This window comes from Gavia stellata, chromosome 18 (assembly GCF_030936135.1).
Source record: "Gavia stellata isolate bGavSte3 chromosome 18, bGavSte3.hap2, whole genome shotgun sequence".
Lineage (NCBI taxonomy): Eukaryota > Metazoa > Chordata > Aves > Gaviiformes > Gaviidae > Gavia > Gavia stellata.
Window position 1 is genome coordinate 9,917,397 of NC_082611.1, and position 24,632 is coordinate 9,942,028.

The window sequence follows — 24,632 nt, forward strand, 5'->3', positions numbered from 1 at the left end:
AGAGCAAACTGTTCTAAACCATCAGTTTTCTAATGTGCCTGGAGGTACCATCACAGATAACCTTGAGGAGGAAAATCAATCTGAAACTTCATTAGGAGTGTTGCATAGATGTCTGTGCTGATGTAATGTGCTCTGGTTCCCGTCGGGAACTGGGGAGGGTTTCAGCTGCCGAATTGTGCTGGTGTGGTAGCAATACACGGCGAACAGTCTGGGGGCCTGCAAGGAGAGAATTGCCCTGATCCAAACATGATGTGCAAGTGGCATTAATTAAAAGCACCTCTTCCCTTGAGACAGCCTCTTTGTGTTTCAGAGATAACAGAAAAGAAAAAAAAAACTTCTTATGTGTGTTTGGTTCAAGCCAGATGGTAGCTGCAGAAGGTTCTGGATCATGGGCGAGCCCAAGGCTGCAAATCCAAATGACTGACCGTGTAATAGGGCTGCAGAGAGGAACAGCCAGGAGTGAAATGTTAATCAGAGCTTCAGGAGAGTCTCAGACATCCCAGACTTGGTGTCACTTCGGCACCTCATCAAACAGGAAATTGCTTTTCCAGGGTCATCTGGGATCTCGGCACAAATCAGCACGTCATCAGCATAATAATGGCAACTAAAATGATGCCTTTGCACAGCGGTACCCGAGGGGCATCTCTGCACACTGCGTTCTGTGAACAAAATATTCAAAGCGAAACCAACAGCGTTCTAGTTTCCTGATGAAAAGACCTAGGAAAAGTAAAATTCAGGCACTTCCTTTCCCTGCGGTGAGCAACGTGCAGATGACACCTCTTGCCCATGAACTTGCGTCCCTCTCCTCCGCTCAGCCCCTACGCGAGTCTGAGGTTTGGGGAGCCTCCAGCGTGTGACAAAACAAAAGCCAAGCTTCTGCGCCTGCAGTCCCCCAGCAAGACGTGTCTTAACGCTGTCGCTGATGAAGACGCCTATAAACAAGGCGATGGGCGTGGGGGCCAATGACTATGGTAACACAGAGCGTTTCCAAGGTGTAGGTGCACTCAGTGGGTCCATGGGCTGGAGGATCACCCTGGGCAGCTCCTGTGACCCCATGAGCCACCTGAGACCTCTGTGGCAACTCATCCCTGAGCTGAGTCTCCTGCCTGACCCGCAACAAGAAAGGTCCTGTTTCTGCATGTCACAGTGGACCCCACTCTTCTCCCCAGTTGCCTCTGTTTTGCCCACTGAGCCAGCGAGTCCATTAAGCCACAGCTGTGTCTGCGTCCTCATCTTCATCTCTGACACACACTGTGCCACCAGCGTGCCTTATTAGCAAGACTGTCACATCAGCAAAGGTACGCCGCCGCGTGAGCTTGTCGGGGAAAGTGCAGGGAACTAAAACCTGAGGAGGTATGCCTTGTACCTCAGGCTTCTTGGAGCAACCCATTAATTCCTTGCCTGATTGCTAACGATGACTGGTGACCAAAGAACAGGAAAGCTAACGAGTGTGGTGCAGCACGACACGATGGAGGCAGTGCCGGTCTGACATGCCGGGGAGGAACGCGTGGTGGCAGCTGGCCACTGGTCCGTTTTCTTGAGTGCTTGACATCCCCTTGGGCACCATGGCAGGATTTGAGCACGTTTCCTAGATCCTTGCGGCTAAGCTAGAAATAATGCATTTATAAGATCAGAGGCAATTCACTGCTCGAGTTAAGTGCCTTGAAAAGGCTGAGTCATTTGTGTGGGGAGGTGAGCCATCCGGGGTCTGGGTTTCCTTCTGAAAACACCTTTTGTTATCACTGCAAACACTGCTGGTGCTCTGCCTACAACGGGGCTTTTGCTTTCTCGCTGGGTTCGAGCACGCCATCCTGCCATGGCCTCTGTGGGTTGGATTGTATGTTCCGTTCCTTACCATAATTAACAAAAATCTGCACACGCTTGAAAAGCATTAAGGGACAGAAGGTGGTATTGAGATTTGGGAAATTAGGCCTGATCTGAGACTCATTAAAGCTGGTGGTAGTCTGTCTTCTGACTCCAGTGGATCGCACTTACAGAGTATAGCGTTTTGTATCTCACCTTACTCAAATTTAAGCCCAGATAGTCAAAAAGATTTTTCTAGAGGTGCCAATATCCCTGTTGAGTTAGGTCCTATGGAAAACCAGGGATTTAGCTTTACCTTTACCTATCGAAGGCTCGAGGGTTAGGCAGCAGTGTGATGGTTACGTTATGGTGGGTCCTTCAATAACCTCTGCAGGGGTTACAGGACATGGTGCTGGGGAGGGTTCAGGTGGGGGTAGATGTCTGGCTCTCCTGCCTGTGCCTTGGGTGTTACGTACCCAGTCTGATATTGTCAGTGTACAATGTGAGGCAATTTTTTTAAAATGGTGCATAAATGTCAGTGTGTCGGAAGCGTGGAGATCTACCTGCCCTTGCTGAGCTTCACCACTCCTCCCTGACCCAGGGAAGCCCCTTCGTTCCTGCAGGTCTTGGATAAGGTCAACAAGGTTCCACCAATGGACGAATCCAGAAGTAATTACCCCAAATCTTAACGTGGATTTTCAGCACTCTAAGCTTGAGGTGACTTGAAAGGTCCTACATCCCTGCCCAGAGCCAGCCTGCCTCCTGGCTATGCCTGGGGTTTGGTGTTTGCAGCAGAGCTGTTTGATTATCTCTTCCCAGCAGGTAATAACATCACTAATTAGTTTCCTAATTTGTGCTGTCCAAATGTACCTGAATTTCTAGGAATTAAAGCCTGCATGGAACCCGACGCAGTGGTGAATGCAAGTGGAAGTAGGACTGGATATGTTAAAAATGTTGTTGATGTGTTATAAAAAATGAGCAGGGGTCGAGGGGCACCCCAGGCGGACCCTGTTGTGGGTGGCGTGGTGGGCGCTGCGCTGCTTCGTTACTGTTCTTCTAATAGATTTAGAAGTCACCGACTGTTCTTGATGATAAACGTGTCTTCAGGCTGGTCCAGCCACAGACCCGAGAGGAGCGGTTTTGGGGAAAATCAAACCAAAGATGATAGTTTCAATTAGATAGATGACGTTTAAATCACCTTGGATGTGAGACTCCCTTAGATCCTTACGTTGTGCAACCATTGGGCACAACAGTGTGTGTAGGTATGGCTTGACCTCGCAAAAGTCGTGAATGTCGTGTGCATATTGGGTCAGGTTTGTGTTGGGGAATGGCTTTCTGATGGAAAGAACTTAAAATATCATGTATTGAACAAAACCGTGATACGGGAGTTGCCAAAGGTTGACAGAAGAGGGGTGCCTTCTCGGTGAAGCAAAAATACTGTAGCAACGGAAGAAAATGCACGTAGTGAATGTGAGTGTGCATGCTGCGTAGTCGTATGCTGCCACGTAATGTGACCCAAGAGATGCTGTGACAAAAGGAGTTTGGGGTATGAAATCGGATGGTTTTTTTTGTGGGGTGAGGGGCTGTGGGGAAGGTCAGGCAGAATGTGGGCCAGCGTGGGGTGGATGCTGCCAGGTTAGCTCTGGAGCTGGCCCATGGGGCAGCGGAGCGTGTGAGGGAGGGCACCTGCGTTTGCCTTAGGATCTGTGATGTAAATCCACGCTTTTCACCCAGGGGCTGAGTCAGGATGCTGCTGTACTTGCAGCCTTCGCCCTGCCTGGTGCTTCCCTCATCCTTTGCTCGTTAAATGTGCGGGGTTAAACACAGAGGGGTTGCTTTGCCAGCTCCTGAAACGCAGAGACATTTGGTGTGAAATCGGGCAGCCTATTGCTGTGTTTTCCGTGGAAAGCCAGAAAAAGGATATTGAATTAAATTGAATTGTATTATGTAGCATCGGAGGTGCAGGACTTCCTCAGCCTGCCACCTGCTCCTGCATGCCACGCACGTCCCGCTGCCTTCGCCGGGAGTAGTCAACAGGAACCAGAGAGGAGATAAAGTGCCTCGGGGAAAACTTTTAATACCATTACCTGACGTCAGTTTTAGCGCTTGGCTCATTAGGTGAGGAGGCGCGTGGCCCGCCGTTAGCGGGAGTGGTTCAGTGCTGCCAGGCAGGAGGTGCTGTGCTGCTCCTGGCAGAGGGACGGGGCTTTTCCCTGAGTGCCTCCTCGGGTTCGGTCCCAGACCTCTGGTTCATCTGCGCTCGGTGGAAATTGTGCTTTTCCATTTGCAGCTGAATAGCCCTGAACTGGTTGGGTTTCCCGGCAGCCCTAGCCTCAGTTTCCCCAGAGCTGCTGATAGCGTTGCTGGGGACGGGTACCTCGTGCGCTGGCCCATCCACTGATGAACCTGGTTCTTTGGGTCAATTCAGGCTGTGACTGTGTCTCAGAGCTTTTTTCTTTATTGTCTACCCAGTCCTTTAGTCTCTGGTTTCTGTAATCTAATATTTGGGGCATCTGTAAAGACACTTAAGCCCTTTGTTATGATTGCAATACCACTGCAGCTCCTTTTCCTTTTGGGAATGGGCTGTGACCATCTGATCTAGGCTTGGTTTTGAACTGTTTGGCTATTTGGGATGAAGAACTAGCTCTGCACTCCGGCATGGACCTGAGACGAGGCAGATGAATCGATGCCCTGCCCGGGCTGGCTGGTGTGTTTTCAGTCTCCAGAGTTGTTTCATTGTGTGTATTTTGCATCTGAGAATAGCAGCATCTCAGAGCCAGGTCATGCTAGGGGGGAGAGGTTATTTTAAGCTGTCATGTCTGAGAGGCAGTGATGTCAGTTCTCCAGCTCTTTTTTTTTAATTACTAGTTTTAAGCATCATTAAGTAAAAGGCAGAGAAATAATGGGTGAGTGGCTATATTGGTGTGAAGCTATGGCCGCGGTACAGCCTGATGAACAGCAAGGGCACAGTGAAGCTGTGCCGTGGTCTCCGGGTAGAACTGGCCGGATGCCGAGGGATGGATGTCTCCTCTGAACTGCCTTCCTGTGACCCGGGGGTGCATTAACCATCTCGTGCCTGAACTTCCCAAGTGGCTGGTGTGGTCCTTGGGAGCTGGGAAGGAAAGAGGATGTCTCTCCCATGGGTCCGTGTTTTGTACGTGAATAAGGATGTGAGGCTGGTAGGATCAGAACCACCTGGAACCGTTCAAAATGGAGCAGGTAGAAACTACTGACCCTGTACTCATTTGTCCTTATAGGTCCTCTTTGCATGACTGCTGAAAAGCTGGTGAAGGATCAGCGATTAAAGAACGATCTTCACCTGGGGATAGTATTCTTTCTTGTTTCTGCTCAGCATGAGGTACCACCAGATGGTTCTTGGTTGCAGTTTAAAGCGTGACTAAAATTTATTTTTCAGGCACTTAGACAAATGGGATTTATTTAATTTCTCTTCCTGCTCTTCCCTTCCCCACTGAGCTCTGTTCTGAATTTCCACGTTCCCTTTTGCCTGCAGAATGAAGTGGAGCTGGGAGAGCTGCTGTTGTCACTAAACTACCTACCCAGCGCAGGAAGACTGAACGTGGACATCATTAGAGCAAAACAGCTTCTTCAGACAGACATGAGCCAAGGTTCAGGTAAAGGGCACTGCATTTCTCACATTACTCATGCACAGATTACATGTGCTTTTAAAGCAGATCAGTGATGAATCTGCAATTTGTGGGGGACCCAGGGGGATTTGGGTGCTCAGTTCCTATTAATACAAGGCTCTGGATATTCATTTTTATCTATATAGCCAACAGTAACAAAAGTATTTGAAACGCTTATCCTGAGATAAAATGGAGGGTGTGAATACCTTTGCCATATTTAAAGAAAAAAATCTCTGAACCAGGGTGAGGTGAGGAACCAGGAGCTCTAAATTACCCCCGTGTTGTGTTCTGTAAGGCAGCCTGTGTGGGGCTGCACTGTGTTCTGCAGATGCTGTGTGCCGCCCGAGCGTTACTGATGCAGTGGTTTCCTTTATGAGATCTAGCTGCTCGGTGCGTGGCGTCAGGTTTTTCCAGCGTCCGTGCGCTGCTCCCTGCCATTTCTGAGCATGCTGTGGCTGGTAATTGCTTCACGCGCACGTCCTCAGGTGTTCTTCCCGTGTTCGCTGCCCCAGCCACTGCTGCTGCCAGAATATTGGCATTTTCCAAAAGGAACAGTATGCTTGGCCTCTACCAAGGCTGTCATTAATTGTGGTTTTGGCAGGGAGCGTTTTTCATCCAGCTGCCTGACTTTTGTCTCCACTGCGAATCCCTGGGAGCGGCGCGGTGGTACAAGTCCCAGTCATTTCCAAATGCCATTTTCCAGCACGGTCCATCCCTGCGGTGCCCAGCCTTCACGAAGTGGGGTACGGACTCACGACCCCCATAACGCAGACCCTGTGTTTTGTGTTTTCTGTCAGATCCCTTTGTGAAAATTCAGCTCGTTCATGGATTAAAATTAACAAAAACCAAGAAGACTTCCTGCATGCGGGGGACGATAGATCCCTTCTACAATGAGTCCTTCAGCTTCAAGGTTCCACAGGAAGAACTGGAGAATGCCAGCCTGGTGTTCACAGGTAAATGTGGCGGTCTTACTGACTTGGCACGGTCATGGCTCCCTCTGAGGTGAACGAAGAAGCAGTTGTGGGTGTGCAGATGAGCCTGTGCAGGACGGTGGCTTTCCCAGTAGCCACCCTGCAAGGGGTGACCGTCGCTGTGCTCTCCAAGGAAGCTTAATGAGCGCTCGGTCCTCTGCAGAAGCTGTTTGCAGCATTGCCACCTGACGGCTGGAGCTGCCTGGGAGCACACCTCGTCGGTCCTCTGCTTAACTGGTGCCACTGGGAACGCTTTTGTGCAGAGGAGGAGAAGGCGTTAATTGCACTTCTCAGCAGCAACCAACTTGGGCATAAAGTCAAAAATGAGAAGAATGAGAGGGAAGTATTGAATGATCCCAGAGCCCAGACACTGGCAAAGATAGCTTCTGGTACTTGACGTGATTTGCCAGTGAGATGATGCAGCTATAGGTGTTTGAGACTGACGTCCCCTGTTCCGCAAGCAGGTTTGTTCATGCCTTTCTTTTTAAAGGGCTGGGACTCGGTGCCAAGCCCTGTGTGGCACGGCTGAGATGGACCACGGCACAGACCATGCAGGCTGTGGGACAGGAGGAGTCCCGGATCCAGCCTCACTCAAGAGCTTTGTCAGTGCTGGAGGTGTTTGGCTGGGATAGGAATTCTTATTTTTAAACGATTTCTGAATCTCCTGGTTTTGTTCTCTAGGCATGAAAACAGTAGAAATTGGCATTTAGGCCTGCTGCTCGGAGCAGGAGTAGCAGAGCACGGGGATGAGTCCCCGGCTGTGCTCTCGCCCGCAGGCTGGGCAGCGGTGGGGGGGCTGGACCGAGGCTGTGGACCCGCTGTGGCCGATGGCCTTTTCTACCATTCCTCCGCGTGGAAGTCTTGGGCAGGGCTGCAGGGACCCCTTGGAAGTGATGGGTTTCCCTCCCGCGCCGTGACTTCACGCGGCCCGTGTGTGCTGTGGAGCTCGGGCGCCGTCAGGAGCGGGCTCAGACCTTCTTGTCCTCTGGAGGAGCAGAGGGGCTGGGCGGCGGGACCCCCGCTCTTCTGCCACGCAGGGCTCCCACGCTTCACAAACATGTTTTTCGGCAACTTCCCACCCACTACTCATCATCTTTCAATGAAGAGAAAGGAATCTGCATCTGAAAAAACATAATTTTGAAGTATTTTTAAATTTTCTTACATGGCAGATACAGGTGTCAAAGCTGGTACAAGGAGTCTAATTCCAACCCATTAGTTTGTTTCCAAACATGTTATAACAAAAGTGATGCTGATCAGCAATTTAAATTTTGCTCTTCGTGCTCAGAAATTTCCTCAGCAAGAAGTCTATAATTAATCATTGCTTTGCATGCACGTCACCCTGACTGTACCTTGCATGTGCAATGATGAATTTGTTCTTGGAAGCTCCCATCAGGTGATCTTGTGACAGGCATGAAATACTCTTTTCTTTGTTTTCCCCTTTTCCTAATAGAAGAAGAAAAGGCAAACAGAGTAGCAACTCTGTGCAGTCAGAAGGGTGAGGGGAGTACGCTGCTCCTCACCACGGCTGATGAAGTTAGCATGTATGAGTGGATGTCTGATTATTTTTTTTCTGTGCAAATGGATGTATTCTCAAATAAATCAGTGGGAAGTTAGCTGATTTATAATCATATGTAATGCAGTCAGATTTCAGTGGCATGCCTTTTAAGTGGTGCTTCACTTTCTAAGTGACGTGTTGCTTGCTTTGAACGTTGCAATAAATAATCCCAGGCCAGAAATGTCACCAGCAGCTCCAAAGCCTGGGAAGGAGCGTGCAGAGCTTTTCGGAGGAGCAGCGGGGCCAGGTTGTCGTGGCCACTCTTGCACTGAAGGGTGACGCGTGGCTCGGGCATGGCACTGCTGCAGGCATCGTTGGGCTTGCTGCTTTTGCTGTGCTCAGGACTCTGATGTTTGAGATATGTGGTTTGTGTAGCCAATGTCTAGCTGGAGCCAGAGGTGTTGGTCACGTTGTTGTGTGTACAGTCTTCTGCTGGTTCGGTGCCTGCACTGCCTCCCGTTGTTAGAGGAGCCAAGAGCCCGTCTTCTTGCGAGGACCTTTGAATCAGGACTCCTGCACAGGCATCTGTGGTGTCACGGGAGTGAGGTGGTTCAGGGGACATAGTGGTGGTGAAGGCGCCACGTTCAGCGTTCACCCAAGTGATAGAGATGCTCCGGATGTTGGTGGAAGCATGTCCCCAACAGCGAGTGCAGCACCAGTTTCTTCTTGTGTGCACCTATAAGCTTTTAATAAAATGAGCATCAGCGTGCAGCTTGGCTGAAGTTTGGGGATAGGGATGTTGGTATTCCCCATATAGCTGCCTTCTTGGCATGTTAGGGTATTGCACAGCTTAAAAGCTTGTAAAGGGCTTTGGAGTCTTCTGTTAAAATACAATAGAGAGCAAATGGTTGCCAGCATGGAGAAGCTGTACCTTGCAACATGAGGATCTTTTTATTATTTTGCATCTCTACAAAGCAGGAGCATAAGCCACTTCTTTTTCTCTAGGTTTTTTGGTTTTACTTTTTTTTTTTTTTTTTGGCTGTAGTGGTGGTTCTTTCTGTTGTGTGTTTTGTGGGAGTTGTTTTTTATTTCTTATTTTTTTCAATCCACAGCTCTAGTCCATTAGGTCAGTTAATTAAATTTGCTGGTGAGTCAAAGTCCAATTGAAAAGGAAAATAATCCTGCTTGAAGGGTGGGTGGTGATGCTTTGAACGGAGAGAGAGCTGTAAAAGCAGTCATGGGAGCCAGAAGTGAGTATATCTTCAATAATTTAAAGGAACCTTTTTTGTGGCTTCATATTTTGGACCCAGTCTGCAGCTGTCTTTACATTGGCTTGGCTTCACTGGAAAGCAGTGGAGCCGTGCCAGTCCCTGTCAGCGCGGCTCCTGGCTCCCTCAGTGTGGCTGGTTCCACGCTGCAAAGTAAAGCACTATCTCGACAAAGTAAGATTAATTTTTTTTCCCGGTGCGTTTTTCTCCTGTGCATCTTGAATCAAACTGTCTGGGTTTAGGGCACTGTAGTAAGAATTTATGCAGTTTTGCTGCGACTTTAGCAAGGACTCTGTGTGCAAACACTGCGGGTGGATGGTTTTCTGTGAAGTACCATTCTGCTCCCTGCTTTCCTGGTGGTGCCCTGGAGAGCTGGACTTTGGACCGAACGCAGGGTTGAAGTGCAGCCGGACTAGGAGATGGGCAGCGGGTGCCTCCAAGATGGGGTGCAGAGGGCGAGCTCTGTGTTAGCAAGGATTTGGGGAGGGTTGGGCAGGTTTTTAGATCTTTTCTCCTCCTTAGGCATACTAGGCTTCAACACTGTAAACTATCAGCATTTACAGACCAAAATGCTTCTCCTTCCACATTGGTGCAGGACACCTTGTACAAGCTGCCTTTCTGCCTCCCCCTCTGCTCCTACCTCAGTTGCTTACTGGAGGTGTCACTACCTCACGTGTCCCACTTTAGTGCCTAAAATCAGGTGGGATGTCCTCTCCAGGAGGAGGCATCCAGGGTCAGGGTCACTGCTGCAAGTATCATTTGTTCACAGCTTCTCACCCAGAGGCTAAAACCAGGAAAGCGACTGATGCTCATAACAAGTCTAATGTCCCGACAGAAAACAGGTGATCAGTGAGACAACAGCTAGCGGAGAAGATGTTTGATTTTAATTTACTCCATCAAACATGTCGTCTAGGTAATAAGCATTTCTATACATCCTGTAACAGAAATACACTTTTTTGGGTGGTTCTTTTTTCCACTTTTTGGTTTTTGGCAACTTGACGCACATCCCTCATGTGCCATCTCCTGCTCGAGTGCAAGCAAGTCGTGGGTTCATCTCTTGCAGAGAAATGGGGCAGGCTTTAAAGGACAGTGTGTCCTCTTAACCACGTATACCTGTGAACAAAGGTGTTAATTTTGCTTTGTCCCATGGTAAGGGGAAGGTGGAGTTTGGCCCTGGCAGCAGGGCTGTCAGCTGCTGCCTGAGGTCACTTCCAAGCAGAAAAAAGGATATTTGAGGTGTGACTGCAGCCTCTGCGCTCAGGAGGGCTGGATGCTGGGCGCCTAGAGACACCGCGCTCTCCCTGCTGACGGATTTTGGGCAGGCTGTCCTCTAAATCCCAGCTGAGCCTTCGAAAAGCCTGGGCTGTGCAGCAGGAGGTGAGACGACACCTGAAATCTGAGCACTGTGGTATTTTGTTAATGATTATAATGTTGTTAATAACAATCGTCGGTAATGCTGTTTGCGTTGCAGTAAAGCCCAGATGGCCCAATAAAAAACACCAGCGCTGCAGGGCAAACCGCATCTTGGTGACTCGTTAACATCTTTTGATCACTTACCATAAAAAACACAACGTTCAGCGCTCACAGTTAGGGAATATATATTTCCCCGAGGCCTTGTGATGACTCTGTGTGTCTTTCTCCATCTAAATAAGCTCTTCTACCTGTTTACATGACAGGATCTTCAGGGCTTGTGAAGCAAGCAGGGTCCCCAAAGAGGCAAAAATAATTTTTGTGCTCTGGGTACCATCTGTGCCAATGCAGAGGGAAAACCTGCTTTGCTGTCTGACCTGGCCGAGAGTGTAGCTGGAGCTGGGACAGGCATCAGGGCTGATGGTGTCCTGACGGAGAGCGGTTGTGGGGCTCGTCCCACTGCGCCGTTCCCATGTGAAAGGTGGCCGTGGCTCCAGCAGGACAAGATGCTCTGCCAAGGAGAGGGAAGTGGGCCGGGGCAGGGTTTGTTTGTCGATGGAGAGGCGTCCTCAATACGTGTGTGACAGCTGGTGAGGTCTTCGTCCTAAGTACTGGCTGAGGAGGCAGCTCACAGGCACTCTCTCTACTGAACCATTTGTAGGATTTTTATATGGTTCTCTTCACTCTTCAGTATCTTTTAAAAATGGACCATGTCTGTTTTCTATAACGATTTAGGACCTTTTTTTTGTAAGTATTTGAGTTCCTGAGGGAGCGTTGTTGAACAGTGAGACGTGGCACACCTACACCCATGGTTTCAATGACTACTGCAGAGGGGTGCTGATGATACCATCAAGTGTCTCCCTGCACCAAGTGCTGTAACAACGCATGTCTTCAGACCCCGGTATTGCTTTGATGCTTTACCCCAGGGCTCTAGTTAACTTCTAGTTAATAGGCAGTACTTGATTAAAATAACAGATTGCTGTTCAATAGTAATATACCTTGTTCCTTTGTTGCCTCGTTTTCCCTTTCCCTTGGCTTTTGGGAAAATTTACGGACCATTTATTAAAGTTTGAATTTTTAGAGGGGAAAAAAAGTCATTGTTGGTGTGTGTGGCTAATGGTGCAGTTCTGGGTAGTTTAGTTTGGTTTGCTTTGACTGAAATATTTTTTTTTTCTTTTTTAAGAAATACTGCCTGTTTGAGCGTATTCTTTCCTCTCGAGCTGTAATAGCACAAAACAAATGGAATTGAGTCTGCCTTGAAATCCTGACTTCTTGTTGGAGCTGGATGTTTCGGGATGTTTGTGTATCTGGAATAAGTGGTCGCTAATGGCTCAAACAGCCCATAGTGAGCACAGCTCTGGCCTGCTGCTGCCCTTCACGCCTGGGGATGTTGGAGATGCCCTGGTACAGACTGGTTTGGCTTTGTAGATTGTCTAATGAGCATTTTCTGGATGTTTAATAGAAAATGTTTTGGGGCGCTCTTGATCCACGTCGTTGGTGGAGATGGAGGGGAGGAGAGCAGCCCTGAGCTGGCAGAAAAAGCTGTATGGAGATGGGCCAAAGCTGAAGGTCTTCACCCGTTCCAGACCTCGCCTTCCAAATGAGCCCAGGTTAGGCAGAGGGGCAAACTACGGTGCCAAAGGCTTACAGCTCAAAGACCTGCACTTACCCATTGCAACTGGAAATAAAACTAATTAGGATTCATTCTGGGTGAGTCCTGAAGTTGGCCCTCCAGACGGCTTGAGTCCTGATTGGGGAGAAGATGGCTGAAGCTCCTTAAACCTTAAATCTATTAAATTTTCCCCATCAGCCCTGGTGGTCAGACTCATGGTGTAGATGTTGGAGACAAGGTGATGCTTCTGGTGTTTGCCTGCGCTGCACAAGATTTGTAAAAGTCCTGTGAGTGGGATGCAGATATATCGAGGCTTTTCAATAGTACTTTTTCAATTAACGGGCTGATTTCTGAATGTCCCAATTAGCTGAGCAGGTTGAAGGCTGATAATGGTTTTGGCCTGGGGCTTCTCCAGAAATACACCTGAATTTCGATTTGCCTGGCTGTGTGAAAGCATGACCTTCAGATACCAGCATCATCTTTAAGTGCCCGTTTGCAGGGATGAGAACTGCAATGTGTTTGGGGTCATTACACATCTACGTTTCGACTTGCTCCTTCAGATGCTAATCTCTTGTTTCTCCTATTGTTTTTCCTTTCCCACAAAAAATGTTCAGGCACTTTGTCTTTTGCACACATATATGGGAGGGGGGAAAATATCCTCTAATATATGAGGCAAATGAAACTTTTTTTTTTTCCCATGCTGGAATGCAGGAGGAAGAAGTAATGGTTTCTATTTTGAAACGCTATCATGTTGGGCACCATAACATCTCTTAGATGGATAGATAATTAGGCAACTTGCTGCTAGGAAATCGTTTCTTGTTGTCTATTAGACATGTGTTGCTGAAGCATTGGGAGTGTCTGTATCCACGTATCTGGAGCTCAGAAGCAGAATCTAATCTGTGCTTAAACCTGTGTAATCCTATCTTAGCCAAAGGGGGAAAAAAAAAGAAAAAAACATTGATGTCAGTGCAGGATTTTCTGGGGGTTTATACCTGTTTAATTTAGATCAGAATTTGGCCTTTGTGGCTGGCGTTATAAAATACTTCATGTATTTATGCACTGGACACCATATGGTCCGTGCTCAGGTCTAGGGAGAGCAGAGTGTGCTCCTGGCTGGTGTCTCCCGTGGTCCCTGCTGCTTTGCTCTGGGTCCTGTGGCCACATGAGGTGACCCAGCGGGTCTTGTGAGGACATCCCCGCTCTTGGGGTGATGGGAGAGGGGCACGGGGAGATGCACCGGCAGCGGGAGACCTTGGCCTCCTGGAGACTGCCCTGCCTGGCAGACCCTCTCCGCAGTGGGTATGATGCATGGGCTTCAAAACCCTTCTGGGAGGAGGAAGGTCCCCATTGCTCTCTGTCCTCCAGATGCCCATCTGGGGCTTCCCGGTCTCCACGATAGGTGCTGTTTGTCAGCCTGGAGCAGGGGACAGCAAAGGGGACAGTGAGGGTTGGTTGGAGACGCTGGGTGGGGTGCTGCAGCCCCAATCCTGCCTGGTGTCACCTCTGTTTTAGGGCCACTCGGCGAAGATGCTTCAGGAATGGATTTGGCTTTTTGCAGCAGGCTCACTGCTTTAGCGAGGAGGAATGAAACACTATTAATCCTGGTGAGAGCAACAAGGTGCTGATGCTTCCTGAGCTGATCTGTTCCTTGCTTAGAAGGCAAAATTAGACTCTTCAAGTGGACTGACTTATTAACTAAGTTTTCTGTGGCTTCAGAGTCCATACCTCATTGCAGACATGGCAGAAACTGCTTGTCCTGGAGCTCTGGAATTTTTCAGGAATCTTTTTTTCCTAAAGAAAGGAGCAAACCCTCGTCTCTCCAGGCTGATCATCAGCGCTTGCTCCTTCTGCCAAGCCCATTAATTTAAGCAGTGTTATACCTCTCTTGACCTCAGTATTTTATCTTGTTTTGCTCATGCTGTGGTGAAAGAAATTATTGAAGTGTCTTACAAAGCTATAATCTTTCTGAGTATCAAATGAGGAAAAATCTCAGTGGCAGTAGCTGCTCTGGGCGGTAGAGTGGTGTTTGGAGATGGCCACGGGGCCAGGCACAGGCGTTCCATCGGAGGAGGTGCATGAACACGCTGGCAGAGGCTGCCTCTCCTGCGTGGCCATCATAGAATCATAGAATTGTTTAGGTTGGCAAAGACCTTTAAGATCATCAAGTCCAACCGTAAACCTAATGCTGCCAAGTCCACCCCTAAACCATCTCCCTAAGCACCTCATGCACACATCTTGTAAATACCTCCAGGGACGGTGACTCCACCACCTCCCTGGGCAGCCTGTTCCAATGTCTGACAACCCTTTCAGTGAAGAATTTTTTCCTGATATCCAGCCTGAACCTCCCCTGGTGCAACTTGAGGCCATTTCCTCTTGTCCTGTCGCTTGTCACTTGGGAGAAGAGACCAACACCCACCTCACCACAACCCCCTTTCAGGCAGTTGTAGAGAGCGATGAGGTCTCCCCTCAGCCTCCTCTTCTCCAGACTGAACAACCCCAGCTCCCTCAGCCGCTCCTCATCAGACTTGTGCTCCAGACCCCTCACCAGCTTCGTCGCCCTTCTCTGGACACACTCCAGCACCTCTGTGTCCTTCTTGTAGTAAGGGGCCCAAAACTGAACACAGTATTTGAGGTGTGGCCTCACCAGTGCCGAGTACAGGGGCACGATCCCCTCCCTACTCCTGCTGCCACACCATTTCTGATAGAGACCAGGATGCCGTTGGCCTTCTTGGCCACCTGGGCACACTGCTGGCTCATCTTCAGCCGGCTGCCAACCAACACCCCCAGGTCCTTTTCTGCGGGGCAGCTTTCCAGCCACTCGTCCCCAAGCCTGTAGCGTTGCATGGAGTTGTTGTGACCCAAGTGCAAGACCCGGCGCTTGGCCTTGTTGAACCACATACAATTGGCCTGGGCCCATCGATCCAGCCTGTCCAGATCCCTCTGCAGAGCCTTCCGACCCTCAAGCAGGTCAACACTCCCGCCCAACTCTGTGTCGTCTGCAAACTTACTGAGGGACCACTCGATCCCCTCATCCAGATCATTGATAAAGATATTAAACAGAACCGGCCCCAATAGTGAGCCCTGGGGAACACCGCTTGTGAAGAAGCAGGGAACATCCCTGCCTTCGTTTGCAGGTGCTGTAGAGCTTTGGTGTTGGAGCCTGTTGGTGTGAGGTGTATAAATATGCATGAAGCCATTCGTGTGCTTGGTTGGATCTGGGGCTCACAGTGCAGAGAATTAAGATGCAATTTAAAAAAAAAAAAAAAAAAAGGAGGTGCAAAAACCTAGCTGTAAATACTGCTTTTCAGTATCCTCCAGGCTGTTGCAATAGATGCATCCAGTCCGCTATTCCAGTTTCTCCTGATGAGATAATTTCATGAGGTGTCATCCCTGTGCGTCCTTGAGACCTCTGCAAGGCACGCTTGTATGTTTGCGTTTCCCCTGCTCCCTGGGTCCCTGCTTTCTCCTGTGGAACTTTCCTCTCCCTGAGGCCAGACCCCGATTAGCCAAACACCCGGCTCGGGGCGCAGTGCTGGGTGCATCCGCAGGGTCCCCTTCCCAGGTGGCCCCAGCCAGAGCACGGGGGCTGCCCTCGCGGGAGGATGAGGAGGGGAAGTGGTTTTCCAAAGAGAGTTTCCTTGGTGTGGTGGCATTCTCCCATGTGGAGCAGCAGCTGGATGCCAGAGCTGCGGTGGGTCCCTTCGTGGCCAGGATTCGGCCATGTGTTCAAGTGGTTCCAATTCCCTCTGGAGCTGGGCAGGCGCAGACGTTGCAGGGAGCAGCCTTACGGAGGAGATGCTGGGAAGTGAGTTTTACATGCGGATCAGAGCCTGATGAAGATTAAATTGATAAATGTGAAACCACTGCATCTTCTCCCACGCTTTTCTGTCCTCTCTACTAAATATTACGGACCACACTCAAGGAGCAAAGGGCAGAATTTGGTCCATACCTGTGACCTTCGCAGTGTGCATCATTAGTCCTGCTGCTGCCTGCTCCTAGCAGCACCCTCTCTGTGCTAAACAGCTTTTTAATATTGATGTCAAGCAGTTCAGAAGTAGTTTTCAGACCTGCTTAACCTGACAGCTCAGACTCACTCGCTGATGGCAGAGCTCGGTGGCCAGCGAGGAAAAGGCTGAGCACTGGTTTCTGCCCGCAAAGGGTGGGGGATGAAGCGTTGCCTGCAGGTGCAGGCATGGGAAATAGGGCACTTTTTGAGACCCTGCCAAGCCCTGAGGCTGAAGTGGGGAACTGCAGGGAGTGTTGAAGGGTCAGTGCTAACAGGATTGTGGTTCCTGCCCGAGAGACCCCATGGTCCCCTGAGACTTGCATCCTCGGGGAGACTCTGCAGCTCAGTTGCCCATGTGCAGCCTCGGGCACGTCTTTGCTTATTTTTCCGTTTTCCCCTGGTTTGGCTGTAATCCGAGGATGCATCTGGCACAGCTGCTGGCCGAAGGTTTCTGGGGGTGGGTTTTGCCGCTCACAGCACAACACCAGCCGGCAGCAAGCGCGGCTGCAGGGGTGCAGTCACGTCTCGGGGCTGCAGAGTTAGGTGTGCCTGTGCTGCAAAGCCTTTGCAGTAACAGTATTTACCACGTAGGTGTTTACTCAGTTCCTGGCCCGGTGGGCCAAGGGTGTCAGGCTGTGGCAACAGCAATTGCAGGTATGTAATAGTGGGTAGGATTTTTTTTAATGACTTTCATGCCTGATGATTGACCTGGGCACGCGATGTTCTCCTCTAGACCACCTATAAAAATTTAGCTGGATTTTTGCTCTCTAGTATTTAGACTTAATAGCTTTATCCTGTAGTGGAAAGGAAAAGGGCAGGGCCCTCTAATTCCTTGGGGGTTTCTTCCACTGGGGAGCTGGTTCCTGTGGCTGTGTCTGCTGTGCTGGGAAATGCCCCCGGCTGCGACGAGCTGGCTCTGTTATCACGTTGGCTGGCGTGTTGTGCTGCAACGTCGTGTGTTGGAGCGGTGCACATGAGCCGCACTGAGCGGTGCTCCGTTATTTAAGGCCTTTTAAAATATGCAGGATGCAACCAAATTGCATTTAAAAAAAAAAAAGAAATAAAAAAGAAAAAACTTCGGGGGTAATTTGTTAGAGAGCGGGTCCTGGTGTGCTGTAAATAAGCTAATGACAAGCTACTATAAACTGGGTGAAAATGTTCTGCTTGATGTCTAGCCTGAGTAAGAAGGCAGATGAAAAACAGAGGCACATTCCTGCTTGTTATTTTTCTTCTCTCTGAGTTAAATGGTTTTAATTGCATTGCAGGTAACTGATGTAGGTAGGTGACTGAAGAAGCGTTAAATTATTTGTGTCGGAGACCACCCACTCCAGTGCGCTGCGATTTCTCTGCCCGTTACTCCCAGAGAGGCTGCAGTAGGTGCTCCGGCAGCTGCAGGCGGCAGCAGAGGCGCTGCGCGGCCGTACTCAGCGGTGCAGCGCGGCCGTAACTGCTGAGTAACTGCTGGGCATGTCTGGCAGAGGGTTTACAGGAGATGCAGGTGGTGTGTGACCCCAGCTGAGCAAGGTGCTTCTGCGTAAGCTTGTCCCCATTACATAAGTGGTACTGATAGCCTTGAAGTTAGCTTAAGGAAATTTTCTGAATTAGTGCTCCTTTCTGGTCATTTCAAGGCTGCTAATATGTTCAATCAAAGGATGAATTAATATTTGAAATTCCAGCTTAAATTCTACAACTGCAGATAAGTCATAAATAACGATTACTTTGCAGGCAGGCTCTTCACAAGTACCTGCTTTGCAAATCTTAGTGTAGAGACAAAGGGGAAGGTAAAGGATGTTTTGGCTGGATCTGGAGCCTGGGCTGATGGGTCGGAGGTGAGTGCCAGATGATGTAGCGACAAGCAAAACTGTCAACCAGTGAGAAGCAATTCTACGTGACCAAGGTTGGTAGGAGACAAGGGAAAGCTAAGGCTGGCGTTGCACCTGGAGCCAAACGTTGGAGCTCCAAGTCCCATCACGTCTCCTGGCAGTCCCTGCCACCCCTGGGATGCAGCTCTGGGCTGTGCCGTGCCTGGTACCTGCCATGCCGTGCTGCTCAGCCCTAGAGGGAAGACGGCAGGCAGGCCGGGGGTGTGACCCAGCCACCCCTCCTGCACAGGAGTCCCATGGGGGACATGGGCCCCTACCCCGAAGAAGAGTTTCATGTAGCACCCAGGCCCCCGTCAGTTTGATATGGATCATATAGGAACACTGCATCAATAAGTATATAACATAAAAATGTTTTATTTACATCACATTGCTTATCCTCAAGAATTCAACCCTTTTAATGGACATAAGTGAAACCAATTTTCTTTTATCTTTCAGCATTTCTATTATAAAGAGATTTTTTTACAGAAGCCTTTCTGTTTCCAAATGCATCCCTCAGTAAAGAGCAGCTGCAGAAGGAATTGGTTTGACCTCTGCTTCCTTAATTGCTTTTTGCTCTGTGTTGGCCTGGAAATGGATGTTGCTATTGTATAAATTACTGTGATGGTAGAAAAAGAGCTCATGAGATCAGGTGTGTAGTTTCTGTCAGGAAGATAGGTTTCTTAAATGGAAAGCAGTGTCGACCTGTCCATAACCAGAGCCTGGGTCAGTCTGAAAACCCCAAATTATAATTACCTCATTTTCTGCTTCTGAGCAGCTCCTCGGAGTTACTGTTTTTTGCAGCCAAGAGCAGATTTAATCTGAAATCTACTCTGAGCTCCTTTCAGACTCTGGAAGGGGATGCTCAGACATGAGGGAGTACAGCTCGGTCCACTTGCGCTGTAACCTGGGCTCAGAGTGTGGCGCAGCGCCCGACTGCTGTCCCGTGGGCTGGACCACAGGGGCTTCTCCACCTCCGCCTGTTGGGGAAGAAGCTGGAAAGAGCGAGCCAGAGCTTTTCTCCTCCTGAGGCTGAAAGCGTGAGCTTGTGTGGAGTTGGCTTCACTGCAGGTGGGACTACAGCCGTGGTACACAGGTCACTGCATGCAAAAAGTGTGTGTGCAAAAAGCAGAGGGGCTCTGGCAGAGGCTGCCCACCCGCGGGCTGGTGGCCCCTCCGCAGCTCTGCGGGGGTTTCCTGCTCAAAGGGGCTCCCAGGTCTCCCCACGGACGCCTGCTGCATCGGCAGGTTCCCTTCCAGTCAGGGCAGCGTTCAGCCCCGCAACGGTGGGCAGCTCGCCTTGTACCTTGAAAAGTTGTCATTTTGGGATCGTGTCTGAGCACCCGCGAGTCCTGGTCAGTACATGAGCGGTACGTACGGGGTCTGTATGGAGAGCGTGGTGTTAACCACTTCTGCTGCGCTTTGGAGCAGACTGAAGGGTCAGACGTCAGTGTAAATGGTGTAATAAGTGTAATGGCTAGTGCATGCTTGTGGTCGTTCAAGGAAACCGTTCCTCATCTGTTTGAGAAGAGAGGTGATTGCTGCAGCAGGGGAAGGAACGGGGGAGAGCTGCTCCCCCTCCCTGCACCAGGATGGGAGCCCGCGGTGCCGAACGGCTCCAGCCCGGTGCAGCGGCACAGCCAGCCTCTGCTTTCAGCTTCTCACCTGGGTTTACGGGCTCCTACGTTTTTCTTTTCCAAGCTGTTCTTGGAAGAACCGGTGACAGCAACGGGGCAAATTGTGCTCCGGAATGTGAGCAAAGAAAAGGGTTTATTTTCACAACACTAACTTTAGCACCTTCTCCTGGGTAAGGTCCATGCAACAGCTCTGTGCACCTCAACCATCGGCCAATTTACTCAGCAAATACTGGCCATTTTAAGAGTGGAATAAAGCACTTAGCCTCCGAGAAAGGCATGTCCTTGAGTTTTAAAGGCTCGTGGACTGATGAGTAAAGCTGAATTTTTGACACGCAAAGACCTCTCGTCTTTTGAGAAAGCTGCTGCGGTGAAGCTGTGAGTTTGTAAACCTGGGGTGGAATGTAGTGCCACCTCTTATCGTCTGGGTGTGAGTAAGCACTTGGCCTTGGAAAATGTCTTCCCTGTTCTTCAGCAATAAGTCTACCTCTGTGCTATCTAAACTAGTTAACGACAGAAGCAACAATGCTTGTATAATTAGCCCATTAATACCCTAAAGGAATCAACATGCTAATTACCTGAGACAATGAGATTAGCAAGATGCTTTATAAGAATTCAAAACACTTGGATCAACAGTAAAATAACAGGTCCCCTTAGTTAGCACACCTACTCATTTTACAATCCTGACATGGATTATTTTTGAGGAGTTGGTATGCCTGAGGTACTTCCCCACTGTTAATTTATCCTGTGATTAACTGATGGCCTTTAAGACTTCATGGTTTAAATTACTTGGTATTGTCTCCCAGGGTTAGGCTTCATCTTTCATTCTTGAAAATAAGAATGGGGAAAAAAAAGGAAAAAACATCCTATATAAAAAAATGAGGGAGGCATTTGGTTTGGGGGTACTTTTATGTGATTTTATCACAGTATTTGTTTTCTCTAGGATAATAAATAGTAGCAGGACATTTAGCATAGTTGTGCTAGCTACACTTGTGATCCATTGCCTTGTAGGAGAACTCGTTAATAACTCTGACAAGCTGTGTACTAGTTGGAGATGGATGGCTTAAAATTCTTCACTGCATTCTCAAAAGGTGGCCTTTCCAAATGACACTGACCTGGCCTCTTGACTGTGGCACTTCCTTGGCGGCACGTCACAGAGAGCTGAAGGCATCACCCCTAGATAACTGATGGCAACAAGCAGGAGAGTTGTGGTCTTCTTCCGAATGGGGAGATGTACCCCCAGTTCACTTGTAACTGCAGTTTGAAGATAGACTTACAGTGCTCTCAGTTGCCATGTAATTTTTTTTGTAGTGCAATTATTTGGAGAAATGATTGGAACATTTGAAGTCTTGCTGTGACCAAAAATATCCCCAGGTAATTTGATGCGGAGAAGCATCTCTGCCCATAAGCTGGGTGTCAGAGCTGTCGGAAGGTATAAAGCAAGATGTAACCTTGTGCAGCTTGATTTTTGGGACTGCTCTGGCAGGTGGCACCTGAGTCACCCAGAGCAAGATCCCATACTGGTGCAGTAGCTAGGAACCAGCCTTTGCAGAGTATGGAGACAGTAGAGATATGGAGTAGTGCATTAAAATAATACTAATTAATCATGGGATATATTATAATAGGAAATACACCGCCTTGACAAAGCCATGTGGCTAAAAGCAAGGTCGAGTGCTCAGTGTCCTGCCTGCCTGGAAAGGTGCGCTCTGTATCAGGGGGTGCTGCCATGAGGGATCCCAAACGTGGCTTTGCTGCCAGCGCTGGTTTCCGGCAGCCCCGGGGAGCGGGTGCTGCTGGCAGGGCAGTGGCGGCAGCGCTCGGCTCCACGCCAGGCTGCGCTCCCCCCTTGAACTTGCTCTTGCTGCACAAGCCTGGGTGTATTTGGAGCCCCTGCAGACATTTGTTCTTAAAAATTCCTCTCTTTCCTGAGGAGATTTTTTAATCCTTAATATTCCAGCCAGTGCCTGTGGATATCCTGGCTTCAACTTGCACAGACTTTTTGTTCAACTTTCTAATGAGCCAAGGCAGGGCTTCAATTTGCAGAGCGCAAAGTGATTTTCCTCCTGTCCGGCAGCAGCGTGCAGCCTTTCCCAGGATCAGGCCCATCATTAGAGTTTGCTGCTGCCTGCGATCTTTTGTTCCAGGAGACTGGGCTAATCCGAAGGACGGGGTGTTGAGTTGATGTCTCTCCCTCAGTTGCTTTCCTGGACTTTAACAAGTAGTTGCAGTGATAATTATGGCAAATTGTTTCTATATAAACATCCTGCTGACAGCCTGTACGTGTGTGATTCCTGTCCCTGAGTCGGGAAGGCACTGGAACAGTGCATGAACATTGGCATTTGCAGGAGAATAGTTTGAGATGCCACTTGTTCATTTACCTGGGTGTGGGCTGCTTAGCTGCTTTCATTGTTTCACGACGCCCAGGCAGAGCTTTTGGCACTTCTTTGCACGACGTAATTCTACTTCAAGGCCGGGTGGGACGGGGCTTTGAGCCACCTGGTCTAGTGGAAGGTGTCCCTGCCCATGGCAGGGGGGTTGGAACTAGATGATCTTTAAGGTCCCTTCCAACCCAAACTGTTCTATGATCCTATGATTGTACTTCACCTATTCTTGCTAAATACCATGATACTATGGATTTGTGTCCTGTTTATTTGAATTGTATTTCAATCTGTAGTACAGCTTATCTTACTCCTTCCAAATTCCTGATTTGGTCTCTCTAACGCTTTTGAGGTGCTGAGTTATATGCCAAAAATGCTGGCGTCTGGCATGCTGCGTGAGGGGACATTTGCAGGACATTTGGCTTTCCAGGGGCAGAGGTCCAGGTGGATGAGCAATGCTTTTGCCTTGACCAGTCCCTGTTTTTGCTCTTCCCAGTGTACGGGCACAATGTGAAGAGCAGCAACGACTTCATTGGGAGGATCGTGATCGGGCAGTACTCGACGGGCGCCCCTGAGTCCAACCACTGGCGCCGGATGCTCAATGCGCACCGGACGGCTGTGGAGCAGTGGCACAGCCTGCGGTCCCGGGAGGAGTGTGACCGCGTCTCTCCGGCATCCCTGGAGGTAACATGAGGTGGGGGACTAACAGCAGCAGACCAAGCAGGCAGGCAAGGAAAAAAATAAACCACCAACCGAAACACCCCACCTCACACCCTACACGCACCCCACAGCAGCTCCGTTGGATTGAAGCGGCTGCCGGCACCCAACCGGCTACGTTGGCCTCTGTGAACCGTGTCCCACCGAGTCCTGGCTGTTCCCCTGGGGCCACCAGCGGCCCGGCCGGCCGTCCGGACCTCTTGCTGCTCTCACCCGGCACTGCTCAGCTGTTCGCATCCTGTGCAGCGGAGCCTGTGGCTGGGTGGCGTGGGCTGTGCACGGAGGTGCCGCGGGAAGCGCTGAGCGGGTGGAAGAGTTGGGAGTTGCCTCCGCTGTCCTTCCAGTCCAAATCCATGGCTCATCCTCTCAGAGATTTAAGTACCCGTGTGCTCCCATTGGTGAACGTGGTAATTAGGCTAGAATATTTTTTTAAACGGTAGAACCTGTGGTGAAATCGATTCTGACTCCAGTTTTGTTCTTGTACTAGTTTTAACTGAATTAAGCTCCTGTTAGTACGTACGCGTGCATTTGTGTGCTGGGGCACGCGCCTGTGCGTGGGGCCCCTTGTCAAACGGATCCGATGTCACATCAGCAGTGAGACCTGCCACTCTCGATAGCAGTCTGTGTGCGTCAAGTAGATACAGTGATGATATAGCAAAGTAAACATTTCCAATAGCATTTATACTGGGAAAGCCAGCTCATGTCTTTTCGAGCCTGTGTTATGCAAAAGAAACCTGCTATGGGGACTTTTGCGGTTAAAAAGACCCAAAATACACAATTTTAATTCTCTCACAGACTGCAGTGGCTCTTTCTGTGTTGTGTGTGTTAACCGAGGTAGTTTTCCAGGTCACAAAGTGAACTTAGCTACAGTCAAGCTGTCCTGTTGGTTGCTTCTGTACATTTTATTTTTTCACGGCATATTGTCTGGTATGATGCAGATTGTATATTTATTGAAAATAAAATTCTATTTAATTGTGCCACGTAGACTGGGGTGATACTTGTTAGCAGAATTCATCTTCGTGTTGAGCTCCATCAGTTAGGTTTATGGCATAAGAAAAGTCAAAATGCTGGCGTTTACCCCTTTGTTACCCACTGCAGATGTACCAGGAGCAATCTGAGAGAAACTGGGGACCTGCTGATGGAGATCGGTGAGGAGACTGCGCCAAGCGCGTTGGTCTGGCCGTGCGTGGTTCCCAGCCAGAGCACACGCAACGCGCTGCGGGTCGGGTGTGTCAAAGCCTCTGCACCGGGCTCTGGGTCTCGGTTCTTTGCAGGAGCGGGCCCCAAATTATTACTATTTCTTATTGCTGTATTTCTCAACTTTGAGGCTGCGTGAAAATCTGTATCTTGCTTACAGCCTGTTCAAGAAATCAGACAAGGACACCGCCCTGAAGAGAGCTGGGCCTGGCCCATGACTTTATTGTCTTTCCATGTCTTCGTTTTGGAGAAGGATCTGTCTGTCTTCAGCGGTGTTTATCTGTGTTGGGCCGGAACGCCGCCGGGTGTTACAGATGGGTCGGCTCTGCCGCCACGTCAGTGCTGCTGCGATCAAAGAGAGGAGGTGGGGAAGGGCCCCGGCTCTGGCCGTGTCCTGCTCCTTCGGTCACCTGTGTAGTGGCCGGGTGGTAGCCCGTGGCCCCTGCAATGGCCCAGCCCCGTGGCCCGCTCCCCCTCCGTGCACCCTGCGGTGCAGGGCGTTCCCACGGCCATGCCGATCCCCGGGGTCCCCATCGGCTGCTTGGGAGAGGTGCAAACCAGCGTGCTCTCCATCTGCCCTGGCTCAGGCCCTTTTTGCTAGAAGCAGGAGAGTTGCTTTGAGCAAAACAAAGGTGGTG

At 49.7% G+C, this 24,632-nt stretch overlaps 1 protein-coding gene across 1 annotated transcript in view; it reads left to right on the top strand.

The window, feature by feature from the left end:
* The window catches only part of SYT17 (synaptotagmin 17), a 40,029-nt gene extending 17,085 nt beyond the window's left edge, over positions 1-22,944 (top strand). The window contains exons 6-8 of the mRNA XM_059826442.1: positions 5,315-5,435; positions 6,245-6,400; positions 22,577-22,944. Coding sequence (XP_059682425.1) covers positions 5,315-5,435; positions 6,245-6,400; positions 22,577-22,773 — 474 coding nt within the window. The 3' untranslated portion in view covers positions 22,774-22,944. The remainder of the gene's footprint in view (positions 1-5,314; positions 5,436-6,244; positions 6,401-22,576) is intronic.
* The last annotated feature ends 1,688 nt before the right edge of the window (positions 22,945-24,632 follow it).